Source organism: Belonocnema kinseyi, chromosome 9 (assembly GCF_010883055.1).
Source record: "Belonocnema kinseyi isolate 2016_QV_RU_SX_M_011 chromosome 9, B_treatae_v1, whole genome shotgun sequence".
In the NCBI taxonomy this organism is placed as follows: domain Eukaryota; kingdom Metazoa; phylum Arthropoda; class Insecta; order Hymenoptera; family Cynipidae; genus Belonocnema; species Belonocnema kinseyi.
This window is the reverse complement of record NC_046665.1, coordinates 64,798,185-64,816,538: the sequence shown is the minus strand read 5'-3', so window position 1 is coordinate 64,816,538 and position 18,354 is coordinate 64,798,185. Positions and strand designations below refer to the sequence as shown.

Sequence of the window (18,354 nt, the reverse complement as noted above, 5' to 3'; positions counted from 1 at the left end):
CGATTGACCAAGTGTATAGAGCTCCAAGGAGATTATGTTGAAAAATAAAAAAAAAATTTACCCAAAAAAAGTTGTTTTTATACTTCATTCTAAGGACTTATTGAACTACCCTCGTATCTCTGGATCTGATTTCCAAACTTTCATTCAATCAGCCTCGAAAATTCATTTTAATTCATTTTGATGGTATAGGTTTATCAAAAAAATATCTCGGAAAAATTCAGCTTGCCTGAATTTTAATTAATAAAATATTCAGGGATTTTTTTGTATTTTAGAAAATGTTTTCTCTGGACCTCATCATAAAATTTAGTTTAGTCAAGCAATAAAATAAATTAGAGACTCGTTTGTGATAGAATTGTATCAGAAATAAATCTAGACAAGATAATTTAGGCTAGAGTTGTTATTCCATTTATTTTAGAAATTATTCTATTTTCGAAATTCCTATCTATGGATCTGATTTCCAAACAAGCATTCAATCAGCCTCGAAAATTAATTCTAATTCATTTTGATGGTATAGTTTTATCAACAAGATATCTCGAAGAAATTTAACTTGCCTGAATTTAAATTAATGAAATATTTAGGGATTCTGAAATAAAATTTACGGAATTGGTGTCTTCATTTCTAACGGCATAATTTGAGCTTAAACGATAACTCAATGAAATACACTAAAATAACATTTCGAGTAAATTTCAATTACACTAAAAAATTTGTATTTTCTGACAAGATACCAATAATGTATGCATCTATTTCTGCTACACTAACAAGTCTCTAATTTATTTTATTGGTTGGTCAAATCAAATTTTAGGATGAGGTCCAAAGAAAACATTTTCTAAAATACAAAAAAATCCCTAAATATTTTATTAATTAAAATTCAGGCAAGTTAAATTTCTTCGAGATATCTTTTTGGAACACCTATATCATCAAAATGAATTAGAATTAATTTTCGAGGCTAACTAAATGCCAGTTTGGAAATAAGATCCAGAGATAGGAATTTCGAAAATAGAATAATTTCTAAAAAAATGGAATAACAATTCTGGCCTACAATATCTTGTCTAGATTTATTTCCGATACAATTCGATCACAAACGAGTCTCTAATTTATTTTATTGGTTGCTAAAACCAAATTTTAGGTTGAGGTTCAGAGAAAGCATTTTCTGAAATACAAAAAAAATCCCTAAATATTTTATTAATTTAAATTCAAGCAAGTTAAATTTCTTCGAGATATCTTTTTGATAAACCTATGACATCAAAATGAATTAGAATTAATTTTCGAGGCTGATTAAATGCCAGTTTGGAGATCAGATCCAGAGATAGCATTTTTCAAAAATAGAATAATTTCTAAAAAAATTGGAATAACAATTCTGGAGTAAAATATTATATCTAGACTAATTTCTGATACAATTCTATCACGAACGAGTCTCTAATTTATTTTACTGGTTGATCAAACCAAATTTTAAGATGAGGTCCAGAGAAAGCATTTTATAAAATATAAAAAAATCCCTGAATATTTTATTAATTAAAATTCAAGCAAGTTAAATTTCTTCAAGATATCTTTTTGACAAAGCTATATCACCAAAATAAAGTAGAATTATTTTTTGAGGCTGATTGAATATCAGTTTGGAAATCAGATCCAAAGATAGCATTTTTCGAAAACAGAATAATTTCAAAAAAAATTGGAATAACATGTCTGGCCTAAAATATCTAGTCTAGATTTATTTCTGATACAATTCTATCACTAACGAGTCTCTAATTTATTTTATTGGTTGACTAAACCAAATTTTAGGATAAGGTCCTGAGAAAACAGTTTCTAAAATACAAAAAAATCCCTGAATATTTTATTAATTAAAATTCAGGCAAAGTTGAATTATTCCGAGATATATTTTTGATGAACCTATACCATCAAAATGAATTAGAATTAATTGTCGAGGCTGATTAAATGCCAGTTTGGAAATCAGATTCAGAGATAGCATTTTTCGAAAATAGAATAATTTTATAAAAAATTGAAATAACATGTCTGGCCTAAAATATCTTGTCTAGATTTATTTATGATACAATTCTATCACCAACGAGTCTCTAATTTATTTTGTTGGTTAACTAAACCAAATTTTAGGATGAGTTCCAGGGAAAACATTTTCTAAAATACAAAAAAATCCCTGAATATTTTATTAATTAAAATTAAAGGAAGTTAAATTTTTTTCAAGATATCTTTTTGACAAAGCTATACCATCAAAATGAATTATAATTAATTTTTGAGGATGATTGAATTTCAGTTTGGAAATCAGATCCAGAGATAGCAATTTCGAAAATAGAAGTGGAATAACATGTTGTTGGTTAACTAAACCAAATTTTAGGATAAGGTCCAGAAAAAACATTTTCTAAAATACAAAAAAATCCCATAAGATTTTATTAATTAAAATTCTGGCAAGCTGAATTTTTCCGAGATATGTTTTTGATAAACCTATACCATCAAAATGAATTAGAATTAATTGTCGAGGCTGACTGAATGCCAGTTTGGAAATCAGATCCAGAGATAGCAATTTCGAAAATAAAATAATTTCTAAAAAATGGAATAACAATTTTAGCCTAAAATATCTTGTCTATATTTATTTCTGATACAATTCGGTCACCAACGAGTCTCTAATTTATTTTATTTCTTGATCAAACAAAATTTTAGGATGAGATCTAGAGAAAACATTTTGTAAAATACAAAAAAATCCCTAAATATTTGATTAATTAAAATTCAGACAAGACAAATTACCTCGAGATATTTTTTTGATACACCTATACCATCAGATTGAATTAGAATTAATTTTAGGCTGCTCAATCCCCAGTCTGGGATAAGGTCTAGAGGTAGTGATTTTTCAATGATGTTCATTGAAATGAACCAGCTGGGATGCACAAAATCCATCTGCATTTCCTGATGTGTACTCGTATCTCATCTATGATCGATCTGTGAAAAAAAAAACAATGGAAATAAGTAATTAATTTCAGGAATAAAGTGTTACTTATTAAAATCATTAATAAGTGATGTTTTTTAAATTATTATTAAGTAATTATTGTTTAAATTATTACTGCCGGCACTGTCAGTAATAAACATACAAAACCACAAAACATTTCTTTGGCAAATAATAAAAAATCGAAACTATAATAAACCAGCCGGACCGATCTGTCATTATTTCGAGGTTATGTTCGTATTCACGTGTTTGTCCTAATCGCTGTAAGTAGATGTAGGTAATGTCAATTTAAAGTTTACGCATGTAATATTTTATTTACTTTACTTAATACGTATTCTATATATTCATAACATACCTTTTTTGCCGCAAATAAGCGTTAAACACAATTCACTCTTCGCCCATTGGGATCGCAGAATATTATTACTATTTTATAGTATTTGTCACTCAGCATAACATTACTACATAATATAACCTATATTTTTTGACACTTGTATCCATTTGAAGTTTCGAACGCAACCATGGAAACTATGATAAACTTGATGCGAAGATGCACGGGCTTGACCAAATGGTCGATCCGAACGCAACTTAAAAGGCGCGAAATATGAAAATACCCCTGTACAATGGCTTCTTCTCAGCTCTTGTGCAATTCTGGTAGCATCAAGTGCGCCATGCATGTAAGCCCCAGCGTGTCCACCCTGTATAACAGTGCATCTTACAATGTGGTACAATGTTATACAGTAGGTGTCAGAACTTATCACTGTGTATCGCGCAATATGATAGAATTTTGTACAGTATCATGAGATATAATACACTATTATAAAATATGATATAATACCATACAATGAGATACAATATAATATAATATGATGGAATATGATATATTACTATACACTATGATGCAATACGATACAAAATAATACAATATGACACAATATGCTACTGTATGATGCATTATGATGCAATACATTACTATATGATTCAGTATGGTATACTATCATAATATATGATACGGTATGATATACATTATTTCGTACCAACTTATACTACGGTGTACTACGATATTATATGGTATACTATGGTACTTCTCACTGATATATAAATTTTTTTTGGAAAAATCTTGGATATAATGACGTTGGCAATGGTCGCAATTAGCCACACTTGCAACTTCTTACCGCAGTTATAGCATTTTATCTGAAATAGGTGGAGTAACCGCTCTTTTCCTGCCCACGGAGCGGCAGTAAAATTGCACTTTATTGTACCGCGACGAGCGGCACGTAAAGTGACATCAAGGAAGAAGAAGTGAGTGAGGAGTAAAAGAAAAGTGAAAGAGTGGAAAGAATTCATTTTAAAAGTACGTTATACTACGAAGTGGATTTTTTACTCAGGGGCCGTCCACAAATTACGTAAGGGTTTAGAGGGGTGGGGTTTGACTGATTTGACTGATGTACTTTTTTTCTTACTTATATTTTTATGTTTTAAACGTATGACTTCTAATGTTGCGATATATAAATATTTATATTCATTTCGAATGCTTTCACGTACTATATAATTTTATGTATAATGTACATAAATTGACTAATAAATGTAGTGTTCAAAGTCAATAACGTCCTATTTAATATCAAAAATTATTACGTAAGATGGGGGGGGGGTCACGAAAATATTATGGTATCTTACGTGAAGGGAGGAGGGAGTCGAAAATGTGTAAATAGATACTTACGTAATTTGTGGACGGCTCTTTACAATGTCGTCCCACGCGCGTGCGTATGCCGTACAATCAAGCGCTATTTTACAGAAAAAGAGCGCCTATTCTGTCTATTTCAGATAAAGTATCGTCGGCAACACGGCAGTAAAGTTGTTCTATACTCGGATATCATCCTCGTATAAAGTTCAACTTTACTGCCTATAGGTAAGGGAGACCACCCTACAGTAGATAATTAATAACTATAAGCACAAATACAAGTAAAATAATTAATTATAAACTTCATAGATCTCGTTTGGTTAAATATGCTATTATTTGGTTGAAATATAATTATTTTGTTGAAAACTCAACTATATTCCATTCCATTTGGTTTGGTTAAAAACTTTTCTTTTAATATTTTAAATTCAATTTTGTTGTTGAAAATTCATGCAGTTTGTTAAAAATTCGTCTTTCTTGGTCAAATTTAATCTACTTGACTGTAAATTAATCCTTTTTGGTTAAAAATGCAATTGTTTGGTTGAAATATTAACTGTTACATCCTTCGTTAAAAATAATCTTTTCGTTTAAAAAGTCGATTATTTGACTTAAAGTTGAACTACTTTATAAAAAAAAAAATTTAATAAGGTTTCATAATTTATAGTTAAAAATTCAACTGTTTTCACTTAAATGAACTTTCATGTTAAAACTTCTACTTTGCAAAACATTAATCTTTTTAGCTTGAAAATCCAACAATTTGATAGCAAATGAAACGATTTGGTTGAAAATTAAATTTTTTGTTCTAAAAATTAAATTTTGGGGTTAAAAATTCAACTTTTTTGTAGATAGATCATCTTTTTTACTTTAAAATTAAATAATTTGGTTGAAAATTCCCTTTTTTTGTAGAACATTAATCTTCTTGATCGAAAATTCAACAATTTAGTTGAAAATTTAAAAACTTTGTTGAAATTAAATTTTTAAACAAATTTTTTTGTCTGAAAATTTAACTATTTTATTTTTAGTTCAAACCTTATCCTGTATATTGGATAAATTTATATTTCGTTTTTTGTTGTTGTTGATAAAACATTAATCTTCTTAGTCGAAAATTCATCTTTTTGGTTCAATAATTAACTATTTGGTAGAAAAAGTATGTATTCTGTTGAAAAAATGTTGAAAAAATGGCAACAGACCGGCAACGTTTTCTCCATCTTTCTCTTCTATAGCTTCTTCTTAAACGTCTCCGGTGTGATTATCTTTTTTTAAATTCGGAAAATGTTTGCTTGGTAATTTATTTATTTTTGCATAAATAATTACTTTCAATGTTTTTTTTGCATTTAATTCGCTTTTGTAATGGTATCGTCTAAATCTGCGAATTTTTCGGCTTTATCATTTACAATATTTTTCCATTTTTTTATAATTATATAACTTTTTTAAATTGGAGTATTTTTTAAAATACGCTTTTTTATTTATATGCTTTGTTAAGAATGCTGAGACCAAAAGTTTCTACAAATTTTGAAAATGATTGAAAGTTGTTTAGTTTTCTTTGTGGAAAATTTTGTCACTAGAATTTCTTTTCGTATGTCAGATCAGATCACATGTAAGTATATAACCAGGCGTTTTTACAAAAATTAAAATTTTTTATATATAGTTACTTTTTCCTAGGTTGAAAATTGTACACTTTTAGTCGAAAATTCATGGACTTTGTTGAAAGATCATGTATATTGTTGAAAATTCATCTATATTGGTAGAAATTAATCTTCTCGGTCGAAAGCTCATCTTTTTGGTTGAAAATTCATCTATTCCCTTTAAAGATTCATCATTTTAGTTCAAAAATAATCTTTTTTGTCTAAAGTTAAATTATTCCAGTTAAAGACTCATCATTTAAGTGGAAAATTCATCAAATTGGTTGAAAATTATTATTACACCCTGATTAAACATAAATTCAACATTCAATAAAATCTGGATTGTCTTTGACTTACTTACCATTTTACTTATTTCTGTTTTTACAGCTAACATTTATGGTAGACTGGAGAAGCTCGAATAAGTACCCGGCAGTCGTAATTTTTTACATAAATTGCTGTTTTATGATTTCCTGCATTGGATGGCTAATACAATTTACTCCTGGAAGTAGGGAGATAATAGTCTGTACAAAAGATGGAACCTTAAGGAGAAGTGAACCCAGGTATAAGAACATAAAAATGATTATAAATATATTTGTATCGATAGAATAATATTTTAGTTAAGATTTTCGCGAATGACATATTATTCACTCAGTTAATTTGTACTTTTATTACTTTTGAGATTGCGCAATAATTTTCAAGAACAAGAGGTTCAAGGACAAGAGGATATTGAGCTTCTTTCATTAGCTGAAACTTAAAGTTTGAATTTTTTCAGAGGGAAATCCATGTAGTTCAGATTTTAGAAATATTTATTCATTTTATAATCTTTGGGCTCATTGATTTTTAGTCGTTTTTAAATTATTTGTCCTGGTCTTCACTTTTATTGCAAGTAACTTTTTATTTTTTAATCCGTACCCTATTATTTGAACATTTTCCAGATTTGAATTTTAAAATTAAACATTTAGAATTAATAACTTTAAATGACGATTTAATGGTTTAAAAATGTTTGCAGAAAATTTCAAATCCAAAAGTTAAAAACAAAATATTGCGAAATTCCAAGGCCGACAACTGAAAACCATCATGAAAGGAATATATTTTCTACAAAATATATATTCTACAATTTGCTTAGAAATTTATTTTGCTAAAAATTAAACTACTTCACTTGATTGGCTACGTTTTTTCTTTTGAAGTATTTTATCTGAAATAGGCAGAATAAGCGAACTTTACCTGCCCGCGGAGCGGCAGTAAAATAGCACTTTATTATACTGCGAGTTGCGACGAGCGGCACGTAAAGTGACAGCAAGGAAGAAGAAGTGAGTGAGGAGTAAAAGAAAAGTGAAAGAGTGGAAAGAATTCATTTTAAAAGTACGTTATACTACAAAGTGGATTTTTTACTCAGGGGCCTTCCACAAATTACGTAAGGGTTTAGAGGGGTGGGGTTTGACTGATTTGACTGATGTACTTTTTTTCTTACTTATATTTTTACGTTTTAAACGTACGACTTCTAATGTTGCGATGTATAAATACTTATGTTCATTTCGAATGCTTTCATGTACTATATAATTTTATGTATAATGTACATAAATTGACTAATAAATGTAGTGTTCAAAGTCAATAACGTCCTATTTAATATAAAAAATTATTATGTAAGCTGGGGGGGGGGGGGCAGAAAATATTATGGTACCTTACGTGAAGGGAGGAGGGAGTCGAAAATATGTAAATAGATACTTACGTAATTTGTGGACGGGCCCTTACAACGTCGTCCCACGCGCGTGCGTACGCGGTACAATCAAGCGTCGTTTTTCAGAAAAAGAGCTCTTATTATGCCTATTTCAGATAAAGTATCGTATGCACCGCGGCAATAAAGTTGTTTTACACTCAGATGCTGTTTTGCCGTCCTCGCCTGTGCGTCAGGCGTTAAATTCTGCATCCTCCTATAAACATCAACTTTACTACCGAAGGTACATAATCTACTTTTTTTCCTATAGTTGAATTATCACTGAGGATTTGAATATTGCTTGCTTTGGTATTGCTTTAAACATCACTAATTTTTTTCAGCAAAAAATATCTGAAGGTGTATTTGGAGGTGTGATCTTTAAAGTTAAACTGAAATTGCAAAAATTCAAGTTGGAAATGTTTTGCTTTTAGTTGATTTTTTTGTTGTTTTTAATGAAAATTCAAATATTTTGTTTAAAATTCTTCTTTTTTAGAACAAATTTAATCTTCTTGGTTGAAAATTTATCTTTTTGGTATATAAAATTAATCTATTTTCTTGAAAATGCGTTTGTATTTTTGTTTGAAAATTTATGTTTGTTACTGGAAAATTCAAGTTTTAGAAAATTGATCTTTCTTATTTGATAGTTCAATTAAATGTTTTGTTGAAAATGCAATACTTTAACTGAAGTGTTAGGAACTTGAAGCGTTTTAAATTGAATTTATTATAATATTCACAATAATTTCACTTACAATAATATAATCCCCTATTTTCGAACAATCTTACTATTTCCCTAACACCTAGAAAATATATTTGCTTAAAAACATTAATATGTTAAACATGCACAGAATTTTAAGCATAAGAAGATTAAATACAAATTTGTCGTAATTATTCTTTCAATTCATGGCCTTTAGTAACAAAAATTCAAGAAATGATTCATTAAAATTTTAGTATTATTTACTTGTTTTATTATTTGATAGTGATGAGATATTTAAGAATATCTTGTAATATAATTTATCAAAGCTTTCTAAATTATAAATATTATTTTATTATTTAGTTAAAAAAGCATCAATTTTCGGTTGAAAGTTCAACTATTGGTTGAACGTTGAACCACTTTGATAAAAATTCATTTTATTGGATGAAGATTGAACTTTTTTGTCAAAAATTCATTTTTTTTTAGTTGAACATTAATATTTTTAACTGATGATTTAGCCATGCCATTTTCGTTTAATTAATTAAGTTTTTTATTGGTAATTCATCTTTTTTGGTTATTTAATTTAATTTATTTAAAATCCAACAATTTAGTTGAAACTTGTTTTCTTTCTTGACCGAATAATATTGTTTGGTTACAAAGATCAAATGGTTTTTTGAAAAGCCGTATTTTTTAGTTATATACAACTGTTTTTAAAAATTTTAAATTAAAATCTTCTTTTGGTTAAATGATCAACTAATAGATTTTTCAATGAGAATTCATCTTCTTTGTTTGAAAATTCAACTAATTAGTTTTCCGTTGAGAACACATATTTTTTTATTAAAAATCAACTGCTTGGTTGAAAATTCATCAATTGGTTCAAGAGTGAACTATTTTGTTAAAAATTCGAGTTTTTTTAGTTGAAAATTGAAAAAATACTTTATTTTTTGTTCAAAATTAATGTTCTTTATTTGAAAAACAAACAATTTAATTGAAAATCCATGTGCAATTGAACTGTTTTTTTAAATAAAAAATTAATCTCATTTTTCGTTGAAATATCATTTTTTATATTTTTAGTTAAGACGTCATTTTTTGGGTAGAAAAGTCATCTTTATAGGCTAAAAAAGAACGTTTTTGTTTAAAATTGCCCTTTTTCTGGTTGGAATTGCAACTGTTTTTGTGAGGCATTTAATTTTTTTGGTTGCAAACTTAATTATTTGGTTCATTTTTTCAAAATTAATTATTTGGTAAACAATTCATATTTCGTGGTTGAAAATGAACTTTTGTTAAAAGTTCATCTTTTCGGATTTCAAAATCAACTGTTTTTTTTTTAACATTCAACTATCTAGCTAGAATAATAAACTTTTTTGGTCGAAAATTCACTTATTTTGTTAAAAATGCAATGTATTTCAAATGAAAATCTTGGGAGTTTAAAGCGTTCCATATCAAATGTAATATAGTACCTACTTTAATTTTATTTAAAACAAATGCATGCTTTTATTATTCCCCTATTTTCATGAAAAATCATCCTATGTCTCCTTTGTTACGATCATTTTGGTCTGTGAACTCTTTGCAAATTATATCGATCGATCTATTTCATACTTTACACGTGTTATAAAGGACACAAAATGTAAATTTTCCTCGGACTCACCACACTATTGACGATATTTTCCACTTTTTTTTTTGATAATAACACAATTTGCCTATTATTTCAAGAATAAAAATACACTAAAGACACTATTTCCTCACAATTGTTCGTTAATACCACTATTTCTTAACTGGAAAATTATCTCGAAATGGCTGTTTAGGGATCATGCATAAATTACGTAAAGTTCTTCTTGTGCACTTTTAAGCCACGTACCACCCCTTTTTAAGGTCCATTTCTATCCAAAAAACATGAATTATCAACCAAGAACGATTTTTCAGTGAGTTAAAAAAATTCATCTCAATTGTTTAATTTTAAAGCCAAAAAGATGAGATTTCAACACAGAAAAAACGAGAGATAAAGTTTACATCGATTTCGGGCGAAAGATTCACCACAACAAAAATTGACCTTGCCGAATAAACTTTACATGAATCGAAGATAATTTCCAATTTTTAACCGTGCCTGGATAATCTTTCGCCATATAATCGCTCCATTTTTATTCGCGATGTAGCAAGAATTGCGATCTCAGCGCTACCTGTCCCTGTCGTCGTTTAACTCCATTAAATTGGGGAGAACTGGGGATTCCCATCAATCCCATCTGTCAGTTGCTTTTTGTAAGTTCTAATGCGTCAACAATAATCTAATTGATTTCGGACGAGGTATATCAGTAAGAACAAATTATTTTTTCGTATTTTCTGTTGCTGATTGTACATGTGTTACCGAAATTTTTTCACTTGCTGCAACAAATTCTAACTTTTCTTTCTTAGTTGTTTTAAATCTGGTGTCCCGATTTATAGCTCGAATTCACTCATACTTTGCCGTTTTCCCATTGCTGCTAAGGATGCCGTAGCAGACGACAGCTTTTATTCCGTCGTAGGATAAACTTTCGCCAAATAGCATGTAAACTTTATCAACTGGAAATTTTACATGCAACAAAATTTAACTTCAGTTTTTTCTGTGTAAATTTGTAACCAATTAGTTGAATTTTCCACCAAAAAGATTAATTTTGTACAAAAAAGACGTATTTTCAGCAAGTTACATACATTTTCAACTAAATAATTTGAACAATGTATGTAATGTCAGTCCAAATTTTATTTTATTTCTTTAATTTTCTGTTTAAAAAAAAGTTTTAACAAAAACAAAACAACGAATTTTCAACTAAAATTATGAATCTTGCACCAAAAAAAGTGAACATTTAAGAAAGCAGTTCAACTTTCAGCCAAGAAATTGAATTTTCTACCTAAATAGATGAATTGTTAACGAAAAATGTAATATTTGATATTTCAAATTTCAGCTAATAAATGTTATAATTTAAAGTAGATAATAGTTGGATTTAATCTAGACGAATTTTCGACAAAATACTTCATTCCTCAACTAAAACGGATTTAAGATATTTTTAACGAAACAGTTGTATTTTCATCCAAAAAATTAATTTTCCACCAAAGAAAACAGATTTTTATCAAAATATAATCATTTTCAAGCAACTAGTTAAATTTTCTGCAAATTAGAAATTTTTCTAACCGAAAATTAGATTTTTATAGTAAAAAAGTTCAATTTTCCACAAAATAGTTCAAGTTTGAACCATATAAAAAAATTTGTAAATAAAAAAATGAATTTTTAACTACAAATTTAATAGAAGACTTTTCAACTGAAAATAAGTAGCTTTTAACAACAAATAGTTAGATTTTCTTATTGGGTCCCATTAATTCAGTTCGCATTTAAGTGAAAAAACGAGAAAAAAAGGAAAGCCAGCAATAAATGAACAGGAATCTTTATCTGCCATGATTTCATGAAACAACGTTATCTGCAAAATGAAAGAAGTCGAGAAAATCGACGAAAACTCTTCGAAGCTTTAGTCGCGTGTATCGCAGATTCTAATTCATTTCCTAAAGTTTCTTTTTGTTGTTCTTGACTAATTTGCATATCATCTTTTTATTTTTGCTGTAGCGGGCAGTTACGGCTCGAATTGAAAAATAATTTAATTAATTTTCTTTGGAAGTGTGCATAATATTTTTTCCACATTAAACAATTGAAGCGATTTAGAAAAATTATTTTTACTTAACAGCGTTTTCCCAAAATTTAGAAATAATGATTTAAAAAGTCATTAACAATTTGGAAAAATTATTTTAATAATTGTTTTATATTTTTTTCACGATTTTAACGATATAGAAATCTCATTTTTCGATTCTTTCCAGTTAACAGTGGGTTTTCAAATCACGGCAGTGATTATTTATGTTTTAAAGAATAACATTTTAAGTAAACATTGATATTCATTTTTAATACTTGTAACACTATTTACACATTGTTAATCTCTGAAGTGAGTCTGAGGTCTGATAGACATATTATAGTTGTATTTTTTGTTTGCAAAAAGTAATGCTTATATTAATGACGCCTTTTTTCAGTGCTGGAAATCTTTCATGTGTAGTAGTATTTGTGCTGGTGTATTACTCTATGGTAGCAGCTATGGTATGGTTCGTTATTTTAACTTATGCGTGGCATATGAATTTCCAAGCGCTGCATAAAATCCAGGACAAAATCGACAAAAAGGCGCCTTATCTTCACCTCATGGCTTGGTGCTTACCTCTAATGTTGACTGTTACCATCATGGCTTTAGGCGAAATCGACGGAAATAGCGTAACAGGAATTTGTTTTGTCGGTTACTTCAATCACTCAGCGAGAGTTTGGTTTTTGCTGGTACCCTTGGGACTTGTCCTGCTGATCGGGGGATTCTTTTTATTCCGAGGTACGTATTTTCTTGCACATCGCTTCCTTTTTTCATCACACAGTACACAGGATTTCCCCTATTTTCCCTGAGTTTCTCCCTTTTTTCAAATTGCCCTTTTTCTTTAAATATAGTGCCTAGCGTCCTGAAAATCCTTGAAAACCTGAAAAAGTCCTTGAAACTTTTTAATAATAAATTGCTCATTTTATCACGGTTAAAAATTCACGCAGCTGCAGTCGAAAATATTTCATAGTTTTTCATTTATTCCCGATTTTGTTCAAATTGCAACTTTTCAAAAAGAACTCCATTAAAATATTTCAAATCTAATTATTTTGTTGTCCAACAGTTTGTTGAAAGTCAATCATTTTAGTTGAAAATTTAACTCTTTGGTTAAAAATATTTCTCATTTTTAATTCGTTTTTTTTTTTGTTGAAAAATAATATTTTTTAATTGAAAATTTATCTTTTGTTAGAAAATTAATCTTCTTGGTGGAAAATTCACCTTCTTGGGTTTAAAATGTATCTCTTTTGTATAAGTTCCAACTTTTTTGGTTGAAATATCAACTACAGTGAAACTCTTCTATAGCCCCGATTTCGGGGCTGACGGTGGGTGGCAACCAACTCATTATAGCCTGCTCCGCTTTTGTTTGTTCACGCCTGACTGCTCGCCTGAGTGACAGCCGCTGATCCCGCGCACCCCGCGCAGCACCTGTTACACCTACATGCGGCGCGGCGTCGATTCTCGGAAAGGATATAGAAGGGAGGGCTATTGAAGATTTTCACTTCATTACATTTTTTCGAGAATCCATCTTTGTAGTATTTGATTGAAGAGTCCACTATTTTGTAAAGAATATAACTTTCTTAAAAATTAAAATCTTTGATTGAAAATTTAACTATTTAAAAACGTGTTCGTTTCCTTTAGTAGACAATTTTTTAAATTAAAAATTCCACTATTTTAATTCCTGAAAATGTTTTTTTTTTGTTGAATTAAACTATTTTTTATTTTAAATAAAAAATTTTGGTTAAAGAATCAAATCTCTTGTGAAAAAGTCTTCTTTTTGGCTTAAGAAATTTAAATTCTTGGTTGTAAATGCAAATTTTTGGTCTAAAATGAATTTATGAGTATATAAAATTCTAATATTGTCTTTCTTAATTAAGAATTAACTTTTGTGTTGGAAATTTATGTTTCTTGGTTTGAAAGTCAACTTCTTTCTAAAACATTCGACTTATTAAATTAAAAATTCAATTATTTGGTTGATGATGGAACAGTCTTTCGTTGAAGTTTAATCCCTCTTGTTTTAAAACTCCATCATTTTGGTTGAACTTCAATAATTTGGTATCACATTACACTACTTTGTTAAAAATTTTATTTATTAAGTTTTGTTCTTTCTTGACTGAAAAGTTTTTTTCTTGTTGAAAATTCATTTCTTTGGTTTTGGAAAATATGTCTTTTGTTCAAATTGTTTTTTTTTGTGCTGCAAATCAATTTTTATTACTCAAAATTAGGTTTCATTTTGTGGTTGAAATTTACCATTTAAGTTTAAAATGGAACTATTTGTTTGAAAATCTACTTTTTTTAGAAAATTAATCTTCTTGTCTGAAAATTCGTTTTCTTGGTTCTAAAATTCGTCCCTTTTGGTATAAATTTAATTGCTTGGTTGAAGATTGATCTATTTTTTTGCATATTTCTTTCTTTTAGTTAACATATATAGTTTTAAACTGATTATTCAACTATTGAATTTCAAGGGTTTTAATTTAAGATTGAAGAATTATCATTTGGTTGTAGTAAAATTTTTTATGTTTGAAGGTCTCAAAATAAATTTCATATGCTTCGAATTTAAAATTGTAAAATTAAAAGGTATACAAAAGTTAACAACCCAGCTTTAAAAATAATAAACAGTAGGCTGCACCAAGATATCTAAAAAGGATTAGATGCATTGGTAATGGCATTGCAAACTTTCTGTGTGGAATTAAGCATAAATTAAAGTTATTTAAATTGATTTTATGCGTATGGAAAAAATATATTTTTTCAATTTGTTTGGAATTTTTAGATCTCTGAAATTTAATAGTCTTTTCTAAGGAATATTGAATGAGTCTTGAACCAAGCAAAATATATTTTAATACACTACGTGAAATAATTTTTTTTTGCGTTTTCGGTAGTTTTTTCCCCTTGAGGATTATTTCAAACACGTATAAAACACAAGATTCTAAAAATATTTTTTCAGAAACTCATTTGTACTTAAATGATATAAAACTGGTTATATTCAATTGCCAACCCAGTGGGCACAAAATTTGGCGACGTCTTTACGACGTCGTTACAACATTTTTACGACATATTTACGACATCCTATGTCCATGTCGTTTCGGTGTCGTAAATATGTCGTAACGATGTCGTAAAGACGTCGCCAAACTTTGTGCCCACTGGGAAATCAATCATTAAGACGTAATGCCCCGTAATGGAGCTTTCTGACAACTGTTTTGTATCCAACAAAATTCAAGTAATTATTTTACTTGCGTACTTTTTTAAGGGTTTATTTACCATTTTTAAAGAGAAAAAATGAACACATGTGTGGAAGTACGATTTTCTTACGTTTGGGAACAATCCACATTTGCTTTTTACCCAAATTAAAGATTTTTTTTTATTTGAGCTACCCTATTTTTTATGTATTAAGAACTGATTATTAATTTTATTTCCAGCATTGTTGACCCTGATTCGAACTAAAAGGGGTAGTGAAGATTATATATCGGAACATGCAAGTTCCAAAATACGAGCAGCTATTATGAGAATGGGCCTATTTTCCGCATTTATGTTCATTGCGGTCTTTGTTACAATTTATTGTCATATTTATGATTTTTATCACTCGGAGGAATGGAATCAGAGCTTCAGGAAGTGCATGATGTATGTTGAAAGATATATTTTTCAATATAGAAAACACAAAGGGGTCAATTATTTCTTAAAATATTAACAACAATCTTATTGATAGGTGTTCAATAACAACGAAATACACAGATTTATCAGACTGCAAAATGGAATCTAAGCCAACTTTAGGAAAATTGCAAGTTCACTTGTTAAGCCACTTCTTTGCTGGCATCCTGATGTCTTCTTGGGCCTGGACTAGATCGGCTATTGACATCTGGGTCAGATTTTTTCGAAGGTGAGCAATGAACCAATCTTTTTATAATTTTGTTATTATAGAAAACTGTATTCACTTTATTATCTTTTTTTTGCTTGTCACAGTGCAATAGCATTTTTAGAGATTTTCGAAGAATTTCTAGAAAACTTTTTATTATTATTATTATTATTATTATTATTATTATTATTGTTATTATTATTATTATTCTGGGATGACATCGTAACCGCCTCTGAGGCTTGGGTGATCTCGTTGCGTCACCTTATGATCCTAAGCGTGACCCCTTAGCCCTTTTCATAGGGAGACACTGCAGACTTTTTTCAAGCCCTATTTTATGTATGTGATACCCCAGGTTTCCTTGTCATATAAAAATGTCTGTTAGGACTTTGTTTTCGTTTCTCCTGAACTTGAGTATTTCCTTCGTTCGGTTAGAGTTTAGCTTTGAGCCAAAGAGTATTTTAGCCTGTCTGTAACCAGAGACCAAACCCCACTCATTCTGATGTTCCTTGGTCAATCAACTGTTAATTTCTTTAGTAAATAACCTACTGGAAATACCTACAACTGGATCGAGTCCAGTAAAATTGTCTGTTGCTGCTACTTTGGTTAGGCTGTCCGATATATCATTGCCCCTGATGGGGCTGTGTCCAGGGATCCAAAGCAGAGTAATTTAGTTTTCTTCCGATAGCTTATTCAGTGCCTCAAAGCACTCCCATACTAGTAGTGACGTTGTCGTTGTTCCATTCAGGGCCATTATATCAGCCCTGTTGTCTGAGCAGATACGGATGTTTCTTTTGTTGCTATGCTCCGTTGCCTTATAGGCGCACTGGAGCATGGCCATAATCTCAGATTGTAGAACTGTCGTGTAGGACCCGATTTCAATTGTAAAGCCCATTCCATTCCTTCTACGATATACACCGGTTCCTGCATTCTCCTTACTCCTGGAGCCATCTGTAAACCAGTTGTATCCATCACTGGACAGGTGTGCCTCACTGTCAGTCCATTCCTCTTTCCTGGATAGACCAACTCGATATTTCTTTCCGAAGAGGCAGCAGCGAGTGGACGTTTTGTCCCTGAGCATGTTCAATATCGGCCTTCTCGCGATTTTGATTGGTATCCGCACTATTGTCGAGATACTACTCTCGTTTACCATATTTAATCTCCAGGCCGCTTTCGCAGCCACAGCTTTGATGGTGAGATGGAGGGGCTCGAAACCTATTTGTGCCCCCAGAGCCATCGTGGTTGTCGACTTCGAGGCACCAGTGATGCCTCTTCGGAATCAGTATTTTGATCCTTTCCAGTCAAGACCTCACAGTAGACAGTTCGACCCTGCTTCACCAGACTACCGCCGCATAAGTTAGCCTAGGTTCCAAGATCACTGTGTAGATCCACATATGTGTTTGCGGTTTCAAGTCCCATATTTTCCCTATGGCTCTCCTACAGAGCCATAGAGTTGCTACTAGCTTCTTGAACTTATTTCCCAGGTGCTTATTCCATTACAGCTTCTTATATAGAATGACTCCTAGATATATAGCTCGTTCTTTGATTTCCAGTTGTCCTCTTAGTTTCAATGTACTCATGGTTCCTTGCTTATACCTTCTGGTGAATACAAACGCGTCCGACTTACTCGAATTGGCCGACAGTCTAGTCTTCTTGAATCACGAATCTAGTATTCTCAGTATTTGCTGCATTACTCCGAAGAGCGCATACAGATGCTGGCCACCCAAGGCAACCAGTATATCGTCCGCATAGCTTATAACGTGGTGGTCCTGACTCGTGAGCAGATGAAGCAGTCCATCCAGTACCAAACACCACAGCATGGTCGATAAAATACCTTCCTGCATGCGGAAGGTTCATTCCATGACTGCAACAGGCATACCATGTGCAATAACGGCCACCCTGATCACCTCTCCAGAGGTGTAGTTGAAGGCTCCCCATACCTCGATGTCCATAACGGTTCCAATCGCGGGAACCTTCTGCTTCAGTTGCCCTTCAATTGGATTTATTGATTCGCTTAAGACCGTTTCGGTCGAGTGACCAGCCGTATAGGCGTGTTGCTTCTTGTGAAGAGGCCTACTTGACAAGACCTTATCGCGGATATATCTGTCCACGAGTCTTTCCACTGTTTTTAGTTGCAAAGATGTCAGGCTAATGTGTCGCAAATCCTTGGGTGAAGTATAACCGATCTTGCCTACTTTGGGAATGAATACT

The 18,354-nt window shown here is 30.5% G+C and overlaps 1 protein-coding gene across 1 annotated transcript in view; it reads left to right on the top strand.

Annotated features, from left to right (window-relative positions):
• LOC117180096 (protein smoothened-like) overlaps nucleotides 1–18,354 on the top strand; it is a 29,259-nt gene that overhangs the window by 6,161 nt on the left and 4,744 nt on the right. Inside the window, exons 3-6 of the mRNA XM_033372417.1 lie at nucleotides 6,635–6,807; nucleotides 12,697–13,037; nucleotides 15,713–15,914; nucleotides 16,000–16,170. Of these exons, the coding sequence (XP_033228308.1) occupies nucleotides 6,635–6,807; nucleotides 12,697–13,037; nucleotides 15,713–15,914; nucleotides 16,000–16,170 (887 nt within the window). The remainder of the gene's footprint in view (nucleotides 1–6,634; nucleotides 6,808–12,696; nucleotides 13,038–15,712; nucleotides 15,915–15,999; nucleotides 16,171–18,354) is intronic.